At 40.3% G+C, this 13,836-nt stretch overlaps 1 protein-coding gene across 6 annotated transcripts in view; it reads left to right on the plus strand.

Annotated features, from left to right (window-relative positions):
* The window catches only part of dock10 (dedicator of cytokinesis 10), a 342,639-nt gene that overhangs the window by 184,520 nt on the left and 144,283 nt on the right, over nucleotides 1-13,836 (plus strand). For all 6 annotated transcript variants that reach the window (XM_072572749.1, XM_072572752.1, XM_072572747.1 and 3 more), the window contains exons 4-7: nucleotides 6,740-6,822; nucleotides 7,709-7,781; nucleotides 9,061-9,186; nucleotides 10,672-10,806. In XM_072572749.1, the coding sequence (XP_072428850.1) occupies nucleotides 6,740-6,822; nucleotides 7,709-7,781; nucleotides 9,061-9,186; nucleotides 10,672-10,806 (417 nt within the window). The remainder of the gene's footprint in view (nucleotides 1-6,739; nucleotides 6,823-7,708; nucleotides 7,782-9,060; nucleotides 9,187-10,671; nucleotides 10,807-13,836) is intronic.

A 13,836-nucleotide genomic window follows, 5' to 3' on the forward strand; every position in this document is an offset into this window, starting at 1 on the left:
GAAGATAGGTGGAGTTGTGGACAGTGAGGAGGGCTGTTGTCGGCTGCAAAGGGACTTAGATATGATGCAGAGCTGGGCTGAGGAGTGGCAGATGGAGTTCAACCCTGCCAAGTGTGAGGTTGTCCATTTTGGAAGAGCAAATAAGAATGCAGAATACAGGGTTAATGGTAGGGTTCTTAGTCAGGTGGAGGAACAGAGGGATCTTGGGGTCTATGTACATAGATCTTTGAAAATTGCCACTCAGGTGGATAGAGTTTGTAAGAAGGCCTATGGTGTATTATCGTTCATTAGCAGAGGGATTGAATTCAAGAGTCGTGAAGTGATGTTGCAACTGTACAGGACTTTGGTTAGGCCACATTTGGAGTACTGTGTGCAGTTCTGGTCACCTCACTTTAGGAAAGATGTGGAAGCTTTGGAGAGGGTGCAGAGAAGATTTACCAGGATGTTGCCTGGAATGGAGAATAGGTCGTACGAGGGTAGGTTGAGAGTTCTCGGCCTTTTCTCGTTGGAACGGCGAAGGATGAGGGGTGACTTGATAGAGGTTTATAAGATGATCAGAGGAATAGATAGAGTAGACAGTCAGAAGCTTTTCCCCCGGGTACAGCAGAGTGTTACAAGGGGACATAAATTTAAGGTGAAGGGTGGAAGGTATAGGGGAGATGTCAGGGGTAGGTTCTTTACCCAGAGAGTGGTGGGGGCATGGAATGCGCTGCCCGTGGGAGTGGTAGAGTCAGAATCATTGGCGACCTTTAAGCGGCATTTGGATAGGTACATGGATGGGTGCTTAATCTAGGTTAGAAGTTCGGCACAACATCGTGGGCCGAAGGGCCTGTTCTGTGCTGTATCGTTCTATGTTCTATGTTCTATGTTCTATAATAAGGGAAATGTATTTTAACTTTGGGCAGTCCATGATATAAAGCACACAAAAACCATTCGGAATTTACAGCATGGATTCACCAGGATGATAAAGTAAAGGGAAAGATGCCATAGTCCCACTTATCCATTAGACAGAGAGGTGACCAGTAGTGGTCTAACCTGAGGGTCATTACACCTTAGGCAATGGAGAGGTTGAGAAGGAGAGTCCTTCACGATAACCTCAGCTGGTATGGGAATTGCACCCACACTGTTGACGTCACTCTGCATTTGAAACCAGCCATCTGGACAACTGAGCTAAGTTAATTTCAATGCAATGAAATTCGTTGGATTCTATAACAGACTTTGCCATATGACTGCCTGTATAGTAAAAATAAAATTTATCTCGAACACGTTTTGTTGCACCAAGAGTCTTGATTTTTCACATTTTGCAAATGATGCAACACTACTTGAAAGTCCTGAAAGAAGAGTGCACAGAAACAAGCATCAACAAAGATGGACTATAAATCAAAACAAATTGTGTCATTTGGAATGGATGACACTAGTGTTTGCATCAAACTCAGAGAAGAGACACCAAAGCATCTAGTCCTCTTCTCCTTTCTCTGAAGTTCAACTTTGCAGCAATGTTTTTATTGGAAACAACTTATTCGTTAAAATAAGCCAACATCTCAGACAAAAGGGTGTTACGTAGCTTGGTCATAAAGAATCATAGAGTCATAGAGATGCACAGCACGGAAGCAGACCCTTTGGTGTAACTCATCAATGCCAACCAGATATCCCAACCCAATCTAGTCCCGCCTGCCAGCACCTGGCCCATATCCCTTCAGAACCTTCCAATTCATGTATCCATCCAGATATCTTTTAAATGTAGCCTCCACCACTTTCTCTGGCATCTCATTACATACACATATCACTCTTTTAGTGAAACAGTTGCCCTGTAGGTCTCTTTTATATCTTTCCCCTCTCACCTTAAACCTATGCCGTCTAGTTCTGGACTCCCCCGCCCCAAGGAAAAGACTTTGTTTATTTATCCTATCCATGCCCCTCATGGATTTTGTAAACTTATATAAGGTCACCCCTCAGCCTCCCAACGCTTCAGGGAAAACAGCCCTAGCCTCTTCAACTTCTCCCTATAGCTCAAATCCTCTAACCCTGACAACATCCTTGTAAATCTTTTCTGAACCCTTTCAAGTTTCACAACATCTTTCCGATAGGAAGGAGACCAGAATTGCACACACAATTCCAAAAGTGGCCTAACTAATGTCCTGTACAGCCATGACATGACCTCCCAACTCCTGTACTCAATACTCTGACCAATAAAGGAAAGCATACCAAACGCCTTCTTCACTATCCTACCTACCTGCAACTCCACTTTCAACGAGCTGTGAACCTGCAATCCAAGGTTTCTTTGTTCAGCAACACTCTTGAGGAACTTACCATTAAGTGTATAAGTCCTCCTAAGATTTGCTTTCCCAAAATGCAGCACCACACATGTATCGAAATTAAACTCCATCTGCTACTTCTTAGCTCATTGGCCCATCTAGTCCAGATCCTGTTGTAACCTGAGGTAACCTTCTTTGCTGTCCACTACAACTCCACTTATGGTGTCATCTGCAAACTTACTAATTATACGTCTTATGCTCACATCCAAATCATTTATACAAATGATGAAAAGTAATGGACCCAGCACTGATCCTTGTGGCACTCCATTGGTCACAGGCCTCCAGTCTGAAAAACAATCCTCCACTACCACCCTCTGTCTTCTACCTTTGAGCCAGTTCTGTATCCAAATGGCTAGTTCTCCCTGTATTGCATGAGATCTAACTGTGCTCACGAGTCTCCCATGGGGAACCTTGTCGAATGCCTTACTGAAGTCCATATAGATCACATCTACCGCTCTGCCCTCATCAATCCTCTTTGTTACTTCTTCAAAAAACTCAATCAAGTTTGTGAGACATTATTTCCCATGCATAAGGCCATGTTGACTATCCCTAATCAGTCCTTGCCTTCCCAAATACATGTGCATCTTGTCCCTCAGGATTCTCTCCAACAACTTGCCCACCACCGAGGTCAGGCTCAATGGTCTTTACTTCCCTGGCTTGTCCTTACCAATCTTCGTAAACAGTGGCAGCACGTTAGCCAACCTCCAGTCTTCCTGCACCTCACCTGTGACTATTGATGATACAAATCTCTCAGTAAGAGGCCCAGCAATCACTTCCCTAGGTTCCCATAGAGTTTGAGGGTACACCTGATCATGTCCTGGGGACTTATCCACGTTTATGCGTTTCAAGACATCCAGCACTTCCTCCTCTGTAATATGGACATTTTGCAAGATGTCACCATCTATTTCCCTATATTCTATATCTTCCATGCCCTTTTCCACAGTAAATATTTGTTTAATATCTGCCCCATCTCCTGCGGCTCTACATAAAGGCTGCCTTGCTGATCCTTGAGGGGCCCTATTCTCTCCCTAGTTACCCTTTTGTCCTTAATGTATTTGTAAAAACCTGTTGGATTCTCCTTAACCCTATTTGCCAAAACTATCTCATGTTCCCGTTTTGCCCTCCTGATTTCCCTCTTAAGTATACTCCTATTGTCTTTATACTCTTCTAAGGATTCAGTCGATCTATCCTGTCTATACCTTACATAAGCTTCCTTCTTTTGCTTGACTAAGCCTTCAATTTCTTTAGTCATCCAGCATTCCCGATACCTACCAGCCTTTCTTTTCATCGAACAGGCATATACTTTCTCTGGACTCTCGTTATCTCATTTCTGAAGGCTTCCCATTTTCCAGCCATCCTTTTACCCGCGAACATCTGCCCCCAATCAGCTTTTGAAAGTTCTTGCCTAATACTGTAAAAATTGGCTTTTCTCCAATTTAGAACTTCAACTTTAGATCTGATCTATCCTTTTCCATCAGTATTTTAAAACTAACAGAATTATGGTCGCTGACCCCAAAGTGCTCCCCCACTGATACCTCAATCACCTGCCCTGCCTTATTTCCCAAGAGTAGATCAAGTTTTGCACCTTCTCTAGTAGGTATATCCATATACTGAATCAGAACATTTTGTTGTACACACTTAACAAATTCCTCTCCATCTAAACCCTTAACACAATGGCAGTCCTAATCAATGTTTGGAAAGTTAAAATTCCCTCCCATAACTACTCTATTATTCTTACAGATAACTGAGATCTCCTTACAAATTTGTTTCTCAATTTCCCTCTGACTATAAGGGGGTCTATAATACAATCCCAGTAAGGTAATTATCCCTTTCTTATTTCTCATTTCCACCCAAATAACTTCCCTGGATGTATTTCTGGGAATATCCTCCCTCAGTACTGCTGTAATGCTATCCCTTATCAAAAATACCACTCCCCCTCCTCTCTTGCCTCTCTTTCTATCCTTCCTGTAGCGTTTGTATCCTGGAACATTAAGCTGCCAGTCCTGTCCATCCCTGAGCCATGTTTCTGTAATTGCTATGATATCCCAGTCCCATGTTCCTAATCATGCCCTGAGTTAATCTGCCTTCCCTGTTAGGCCTCTTGCATTGTCATAAATGCAGTTTAATTTATCAGTCCTACCTTGTTCTCTGCTTTGTCCCTGCCTGCCCTGACTGTTTGACTCACCTATGTTCTCAACTGTACCAGTCTCAGATTGAAATCTCTCCTCACTATCTCCCTGAGCTCCCCCCACCTCCCCCCCCCCCCCCCCCCCACCACCGCCACACCCCAACCTTCCTAGTTTAAATCCTCCCGAGCAGCTCTAGCAAATTTCCCTGCCAGTATATCAGTCCTCTTCCAATTTAGGTGCAATCCATCCTTCTTGTACAGCTCACGCCTATCCCAAAACAAATTCCATTGATCCAAAAATATGAATCCTTCTGCTGTACACCAGCTCCTCAGCTATGTATTCATCTGCTCCATCCTCCTATTCCTGCTCTCACTAGCTTGTAGCACCGGGAGTAATCCAGATATTATTACTCTCGAGGACCTCCTTTTTAAATTCCTGCTTAACTCTTGGTAATCTCCCTTCAGAATCTCAATCTTTTCCCTTTCTAGGCTATTGATTCCAATGTGTACAATGACCTCCTACTGGCCCCTCTTCCCCTTGAGACCATTCTGCACCCATCCTTGATCCCAGCACCAGGGAAGCAACACACCATTCTGATTTTCTGCTGCAGGCCACAGAAATGTCTCTCTGTACCTTGGGCTAGGGAGTCCCCTAACACAATCAATTGCTTGGAACTTGACGTACCTCTCATGACGTGAGATATGCTCAGGATGTCAAGATCCTGGTTACTATGCCAAGCACTGAAAGGGTAGCTGAACAGAAAAACAAAACTTTGAAGGCCAAGAATCATTTGGCAGATATTTGTAATGAGTTTTTTCAAGCTGCTTTCACCTACAAAAAGGCACTGCAGTTAGCCAAAAAGAAGGAAACTAGAAGTGATTGCTGCTGCATTTAGGCAGAACTCAAAATATACATTTCCCTTCTCTTGTCCCATTGCCCTGCACAACACCACTTCCTGATGGTGTCCTTCACTGGTCTGATCCTGTAGTTTAGAAGGATGGTATAATGCACAACCAGGTTAATATTAGTATTGACTGAGTGTAACAAAGGTATGGAAATAAAATTACTTAAAATTTGTAATTGAGAGTAGAACATTCAATCACTATATTGTTTGAGAATAGATGCAACAGTGGATCTTGTACTCGATTGTAGTGGTGGAGTACTAGTTATGATGTGTTTACTGTATGCTAACTGACAAACCAGTAGTTTCTTTAGTAAGCAACCAAACACCTGGCTCTTCAGTCTCAACTAACAATACACTTAGTAGGATGTGCATTGTCATGAGATGCAACTTTACAATAAAATGTGTCTGTACCTTAAATAATCTGTTCAAGCAGCTAATTGGTATAATTTAGGTGCTGAATGCTTCATGACAAATACAGGTGTAGAAAGGATATTGTACATTCTGACAAAATAAATTATTTTTATAGTGTTAACAACTGCTTTCATTAAACTAGCGTGAATGATTATTTTTTGGTAAGTCATTGAATAATGAGATTTTAAAAACTAATATCAAAATGGTATATTATGGAAACTGACATCAGAGTAATGTGCGTTTTGTTCAATGTTGCACTTAAGTAATGAGGAATGTGACGGCTGTAATTCAAATGTCTAAAGAGCACATTGCTAATTATAGGAATTCATTTTGATCTACTTACATCCCTAATTCTACTAAAGAGTACATACACATATGAATGATTTATGAATATGACTCAATGTTTCAAATTGTTCACGTTTTCTCGGCTGAAGAAGTTGACTGCCATTTCAGCAAAATACTTGTCCCCATTAAAAGGGATTTATGCTGTTAATTATGGTAATTTTTTTGTGGTGAGCTGAATTGACAGTTAATGTACAAATACAGCAATTTTGTCAAGTCACTGTTTGCTGCTACACAATTCACAAGATATCTCTTCTTTACCACAATTTGCAGGATGGTTTACATATTCCCAATGATGAGAGCTAGTAAAGCTGGTAATTAAAACAGGAATGTTGAAATTACTTGGCAGATCTGGCAACATGTGTGGAACGAAAAGTGATAATTAATATTTTAGGACACTGATTACTTTTTGAAGTTCTGATGGATGATCGTTGACCTGAAACTCGAAAACTGATTTTCTCTCTTTGGTTGCTTTCAGACTTGCTGAGTACTGCCAACATTTTCTTCTGGTTTACCTGTTTCCAGAATCTGCAGTATTTTACCTTAGAATTAAACTGTAATATTTGTGTTGGAAATACCAGGATTGTATGGAATTTGGACATGGTCTTGCAAGCTCATTTTTTTTCTCACATTTTTAGGCCTGCAAGTACTACAATTCCAATTGGAATATAGTGAACTACAAGTATGAAGAGTATTCAGGGGATCTTAAACAGTTACCTCGGTAAGTCTTTTTTAAAAAGGTGCTCTAATTTTAATCTTTGGTAATATTGTTGTTTATTTTATCTTACCTTGATCCACAACTGTTGAAAATCTGAATGCTAAAATGTGTTGCTGGAAAAGCGCAGCAGGTCAGGCAGCATCCAGGGAGCAGGAGAATCGACATTTCAGGCATGAGCCCTTCTTCAGGGCAGGAGCCCTCCTGAAGAAGGGCTCACGCCCGAAACATCGATTCCCCTGCTCCTTGGATGCTGCCTGACCTGCTGCGCTTTTCCAGCAACACATTTGCAGCTCTGATCTCCAGCATCTGCAGTCCTCACTTTCTCCTAGAAAATCTGAATGCCCCTATAATATTATTTGCTCGTAATTGAGGAATGTTTGGTGCCTTATTTGTGCCTTGAAACAGATAATACATTTTTGGTTAAAGGTCAATGTTACAGTATTGTTTCACATAAACAAATTTGGAGTTGAAATATACTTGATTAATACATAATTTCCTTAAAGTGGGTTGAAAATTTCTGTCTATCTCTCAGCGTTCCCACTTATTTTGACAACAGTATAATGCAGGAAACTGGCACTGATCGATGAGCAGGACAGTTAAAGTGAGGGTATTGTAATGAAGGGAAAAGATTGGGAGTTTGGTCCTTTTCCAACCAAATCAACTGATTAATTCATTCGAGTCAGAAAATATGCTGTAATCTTGTAGTTTTATACCAAAATCATATGCAATTACATTTATTACAACAGTACTTGCTTAAAAACTCTACAATATTAAATAGATATTATTGCTAAGGGTACAAAACATTGAGAGAGAGAGTTGTTTTGGAGAGTCTGAATTTATATAGTTAAAAAAGGTGTTCAGAATAACCAGAAATGTGTTTCCTTTCTAGGAAACAGTTTAGACCAGATAAACTGCCTTCGCATACATTTGAGATTGACCATGATGATGTTGAGAAAGATGAGGTAGGTATACGTGACAAAATCATGAAATATTGTTCAATTTAACAGTTATGTTTGCTTCCCACTTCTGTAATCATAGATTTGCTCATTGACTCTAAACCTAAACATAAAATTCAGTCTGCAATTAAATCATAATTATCAATAGTTATAATGTAAATAACAGCACAATAATGAGACAAGACAAAAGAGAGTATTTCCACTTAGCTAGGAGAATTTACTTTGCTTGTTTTCAACAAGATTTCTGTTATTCCAGCTCAAAAGTAGGACTTCTGACATGTATCGTCAAAATGCAATATTTAACAGCCTGACAGAGATGAGCAGCAATTGTACTTGATACACAGTGGAGCACAACATTGCTGAAATACAACATTTTTTGGTCACATTTTTAAGTTGTGTTGCTTTCTTTTCTTCTTTAGTTACCTTATGTCATTTAGCATGTTTAGGTGATGTTTAGCAGTCAGGTGAATGGACTAAACCCCTGATGACTAAATGTCACACGCAATCAACCATGTTATGAGAGAGATGTGGCCTTTTCTTTCTGCCTTTCTAAGATCCATTTGTAAGTTTAGGAATTCACTGTTTGGATAATTGAGATCACAATATATGAAACTTGAGAAGTACAATCCTTTCATAATGGGAGAGCCTTTGTTGTAAATCTTAGAGGCAGAGGGAAATTTGGTACCATGTAAGGAATTTGATTTATTAGTTTTGTTTATGGTAGCTGTTTCAAATTGGAAAGTCGAAAATCACACAATACCATGTTATAGTCCAACAGGTTTATTTGAAAGCACTAGTATTCAGAGAACTGCTCCTTCAACAGACAATCACCTGATGAAGGAGCAGAACTCTGAAAGCTAGTGCTTCCAAGTAAACCTGTTGGATTATAACTTGGTGTTGTGTGATTTCTAATTTTGTACAACCCAGTCCAACACCTGCACCTCCAAATTATAGTTTCAAACTGGAGTTCGCAATTTTAATTGTTTCATTTGAAGATGTATTGCTCTTGATGTGACCTGTTCTCATGTTTATATGTAATTATGACATAATTCTCACATTACGCTGTATTAGGGATCATTGCATCATCTCTCTAGTAGGTGAATATTAAGTAATCCTGAAGTCATACAGATGTCTATATTTCATTTGTACATCCTTCAAACTGCATGGATACAACATACTGTACAAAACATTACTATAATTTGTTTGGGAGAGGAGGCGAGGAGAGAAGAAATTTAATTAACCCAGAAGTGAAGCATCAATGTGTTCCAATTTTTATAATTTATAGGACACCACATCTTTATCGTCTTCAAAAGGAGGGGGTGGTGGTGGAGGAGGAATGAGCGTTTACAAGTCTGGCTGGCTTTACAAAGGGAATTTCAATAGCACTGTGAATAACAGCATTACTGTCCGAGTAAGTTGTTCTTTCCTTAATTGATTCCGTTAACATAGCAGGATTTGTTTAAAATTTTACAATGCAGAACTGTTCCAACTATTAGAACAAAGCAAACTGAACAAACATTGTTTTCAGCAGTATTAGTTTGCAAATATTACTTTCCTGAAAAGGTTAAAAAGTTCAATATTAGCTCCTGGCAATTTCTAACTTTGGTATTTTAGCAAATGTAACGTTGTTTTGCTCTCCAAATTATTGAAAAGTCTTGCTGATTCAAGTACAAAATACTGCTGGAAATCACGTATAAAAACAGAAAATGCTGAAAATATTCAGCAGATGCAAGGGCCAAAATAATACTCCAGGTTGATGACCAATATGTAGTTGTAATCTGGGAAATCTAAACCTGAGCCTACACACAGGCTGTACATTAAAATTGTGATCAATAGCCTCTGTTTGACTTCTGCATCATTCAGAACTGTTTTGTCCACAGTACTGTTTATTTTACAGAAACATTCATTGCACATCCTGCACCTCCATGCAATAATCCCCCTTTCAGTCTGTTGTTTTATCTTTCAGATCAGATGTGTCTCTACTTATACAATAATGCCTTATTCATGTACAATCAACAACCAACCTTGTTGTAATGGAGCCCAGAGGAAGATGGAACAGTCTCCCCATATTTTCAATAAGGCTCTTTGTGAGCCTCCAGATTCAACAATTTCAGGCCATAACCTCTACCTCCATCTTTTGGGACAGGATTTGAGAGTGATGATCCTGGTTGCTTTTTATACCTCAACTTGATTTATCATTTGTTTCTTTATTGTCCCATTGTTACCCACTTCTGTTTTTGCATTTAACTTCCACATTTTTCTGCTTAAAACCTGCTGCATTTCTAACATTTTACAGTTCTGACGAAAGGTCATTGAACTGAAACATGAAGGATGAAATTGGAGGTGATCTGACCAGTGTATTAGTTTACCAGCATTCTCCAGGTCACAGTCCGGGAAGAGTTTCAGACATCCTTCCTCACCTGGCTATATCTGTGGCCACAGACTGCCTTTGGGAGGATGGCCTTTCCACACTGATGGTCCAGGCACAGTGCCATTTTCAAGTTCGCATCACATTTTGAGAGCATACCTGAAGATGGAGCTTTCTTCTCTCTTCCTTACTGCAGCAACAGGCTGCAGCTCCTTCAATAGGCCCTTCAGCTTTGATAACTTGCCTGTCATCTTTAGTTGGATGGCAAGCATGATCTCTGGCCACTGTTTCGCCAAACAAGACAAAAGCAATGCTTGATGACTGTTCTTAACAAAGTGACTTTGATCTCAGGGCTTGCAAAATTTGCTCACTAACTCTGATTCTCCCTCTTTAAATACAAACAGATCTGCTGAGGTGTTTTTGCATTTTCTGTGTTTAGAACTAGATCATGGTAGTTTAATGACCTCACATTTGTTCAGATTTTTTTGTCTGTCTGGGTATAATATTAAAATTTACTCTGTTTTACAGTCTTTTAAAAGGCGATACTTCCAGCTAACACAGTTATCGGATAACTCATACATTATGAACTTTTACAAAGATGAAAAAATCTCAAAAGAACCTAAGGGTTGTATCTTCCTGGACTCTTGTACAGGTGTCCTTCAGGTAAGAGTGTGCTGTCAACTTGTATTAAATCAAAGGTCTGTACCACCTTGCAAAATTCAAAGCTTTTTAAATATTTCTGGTTATTATCTATTCTGATCAATTTATTGCATATTAAAAACTCTGGAATGGTAACACTAAAAAGGCATTGCAGTTGTTGGTAACTGTGAGCATGTTTTGTCACACACGTGGGGAATTCATTGCTATAGTGCTACTTTCATAAGAGCTTTGAACAAGGAAAGGACTGAAGAAGCTAAGCAGTTGACTGAGTTCAAAGTAAATACAGGCTGTCACAGCCAAATTTGATCTTACATAAAATGGAGCTGTGAAATTTCCATCCAAAGTGAAAAAATAAACAGCTCGGCTCAAGTGATGTAAATATAGTTAACTAGGAAATTAGGACAATCGCTCAAATGAACAAAGGCAACCAAGAATTATTTTTATTCATTCGTGCCAGGTTGACATTGCTGGTTGGATCATTACTTATTGCCCATGTATTGTTGCCGCTAAGAAAGTGGTAGTGAGCTGCTGATTGAACTACTGCCTCATTTATACTAGGTACACTCACAATGGTGTTAAGGAGGGAGTTTCAGGATTTGATCTGGCAACACTGAAAATGGCAATGTAGTTTCAATTCAGAATGGTGAATGGCTTGGAGTGGAACTTGAAAATGGTGGTCTTCCCATATATCTGCTGCCCTTGTGAGATTTGGAAGGTGCAGTTTCAAGAGCCTGTGTGAATTTCTCCAGTGCATCTTGTCGATAGTACACACTGCTGCGACAGCTTGTGTGACAGGTGGAGAGAGTAAATGCTTGTGGATGTAGTGCTAATCAAGTGAGCCGCTGTGCCTTGGATGGTGTCAAGCTTCTTGAAACTGCATTCATCCAGGCAATTGGTGAGTATTCCAACACACTTCTGACATGTACCTTGTAAGTGGTGCACTGGCTTTGGTGAGTCAGTTACTTGCTGCAGGCCAACTTTTGTATGTATATGGCTAATTCAGTTCAATTTCTGGTGAATGGTAACCCCCAGGATGTTGATATCACAGGATTCAACAATGGTAATGCCAATGAATGTCAAGGGCAATTTTTGTATTGTCTTTATGAAGATGCTGTTGCCTGGCACCAGTGTGGAATGTTACTTATCACTGTCAGCCCAAACCTGGATAATGACCAGGTTTTAATGCATTTGGACATGGACTGCTTCAGTATCTGAGAACGTTGTGAATGGTGTTGAACACGATATGAAGATAGTGAACATCCCCACTTCTGACTTTATGATGGAGGGAAGTTATAGATGAAGCAGCTGAAGATGTTTGAGCCTCGGACACTACCCTGAAGAATTCCTGCAGCGATGTTCTGTTGCTGAGGAGCTGACCTGGACTATCCCTTGCCCTGAAATCCTTTATTCCAACGTAGATTAGACTGTATGGAATCCCCATCATAAAAAGCTCGGAAGGAAATGCTTGATTAAATTGAATTTTCTGCAGGGCAATTCCACGAAGCCTGGAATACTCTTAAAGTCTTCATTAGATCGGAGACTTTAGATGTTTCTGATGAAATCATGTAAAATTATTTGGAAAAAGTTATTCTGTTGGACTATGTCCAACTCCTGACTAAATATTAAAGTGATCCCACACTTACCTCATACACCCTAGACCAGTTGACCCACAGTCCATGTGCATCTGCCATACTAAGGCCCAATTCCGATGTTGAGACCTGCCTCCCCCTTTCTCCCCCCTCCCACCAAACCTGAGCTGACATCACTAGCCTCTCTCTACATAACCAGACCCACTATAACTGATCTGACACTATCCTTCCCCCACTACATACAACTACATTGCTGACCCCTTCCTTCTGCTGGGCCCAACTCAATGTCCCAGCTCCATCTACCATCCCTTCCCCAACCCCCTCACACCAGCGCTACCACCGTCACCATCACTGGATCCACCTGACTATCCCCTAGCCAGACCTGATTTCTTCCATCTGCTGCATTACTTACCATGCCACCTTGCACCTTGGCACCCTATCCAGTCAGCACCATGCCCCATACTACCTGTGTGAGATTGCCACTCCTCAAAATATCCAGCGTCATATTTCATGATAGACAAGGGAATCTTGATATGGGTACAGACAGGAAAGTGAATCTGAGACTACAACCAGATATGTAATTTTGTCATTATGCGGCAGAACAGATTCAAAGGGTCAAATTGCCCACTCTTGCTCCTAGCATCCTATTTGCAATGTTAAAATACAGATTCTACTTATTTCTTTCTAGTCCCCCTCTGTTGGCATGGTGTATGATAGCCACAAGTGTACACCATACCTAGTGATACTTTCAATGTGCTTTAAATTGAAGAATATTGACCTAGTGACAATGAATGAACAGTGATTATTGTTCCAGGTCAGTTTGATGTGAAGTTTAGAGGGTAACTTACAATGTCGAAAAGTGTGGTGCTGGAAAAGCAAGCAGGTCAGGCAGCATCCGAGGAGCAGGAGAGCATAAGTCCTTCACCAGAAGCTTACAATGTCCAATGTGTTTCATGTAGCTTAAAATTGTAGTGGTCATGAGTCTGCAAGGTACTGTAGAAGAAACCTTGCTAAATTGCTATGGTGTATCTTGTATATAGTGCACACTGCTGCTATGATATGTCAGTGATATAGGATATGAATGTTTAACATGGTGGCTAGACACCAGATTCTTTGTCCTGGACAGTGTCAAACATTTTCTATATTGTTGAAGATATGGTCATCCATCACATTCCTAATTGTGTCTTCATTGATGAGAGAGAGATTTTGGGGAGTTGGGAAATGAGCTTCTCACTGCAGAATTCCAAGACTTTGGTCTGCAATCGTAGTCATATTTTTAAAAAGGCTGGTCCAGTTCAATTTCTGATCATTGGTGACCAGGATATTGAGAAAGGGGGAGAAACCACAATGGTAATACCATTGAATGTAATGATAAGATGTTTATATTCTCTCTTGTTGCAGGTAGTCATTGCCTGGTGCTAGTGTGGTGTGGGTGTTACTAGCC

Source organism: Chiloscyllium punctatum, chromosome 6 (assembly GCF_047496795.1).
Source record: "Chiloscyllium punctatum isolate Juve2018m chromosome 6, sChiPun1.3, whole genome shotgun sequence".
Classification (NCBI taxonomy): Eukaryota; Metazoa; Chordata; class Chondrichthyes; order Orectolobiformes; family Hemiscylliidae; genus Chiloscyllium; species Chiloscyllium punctatum.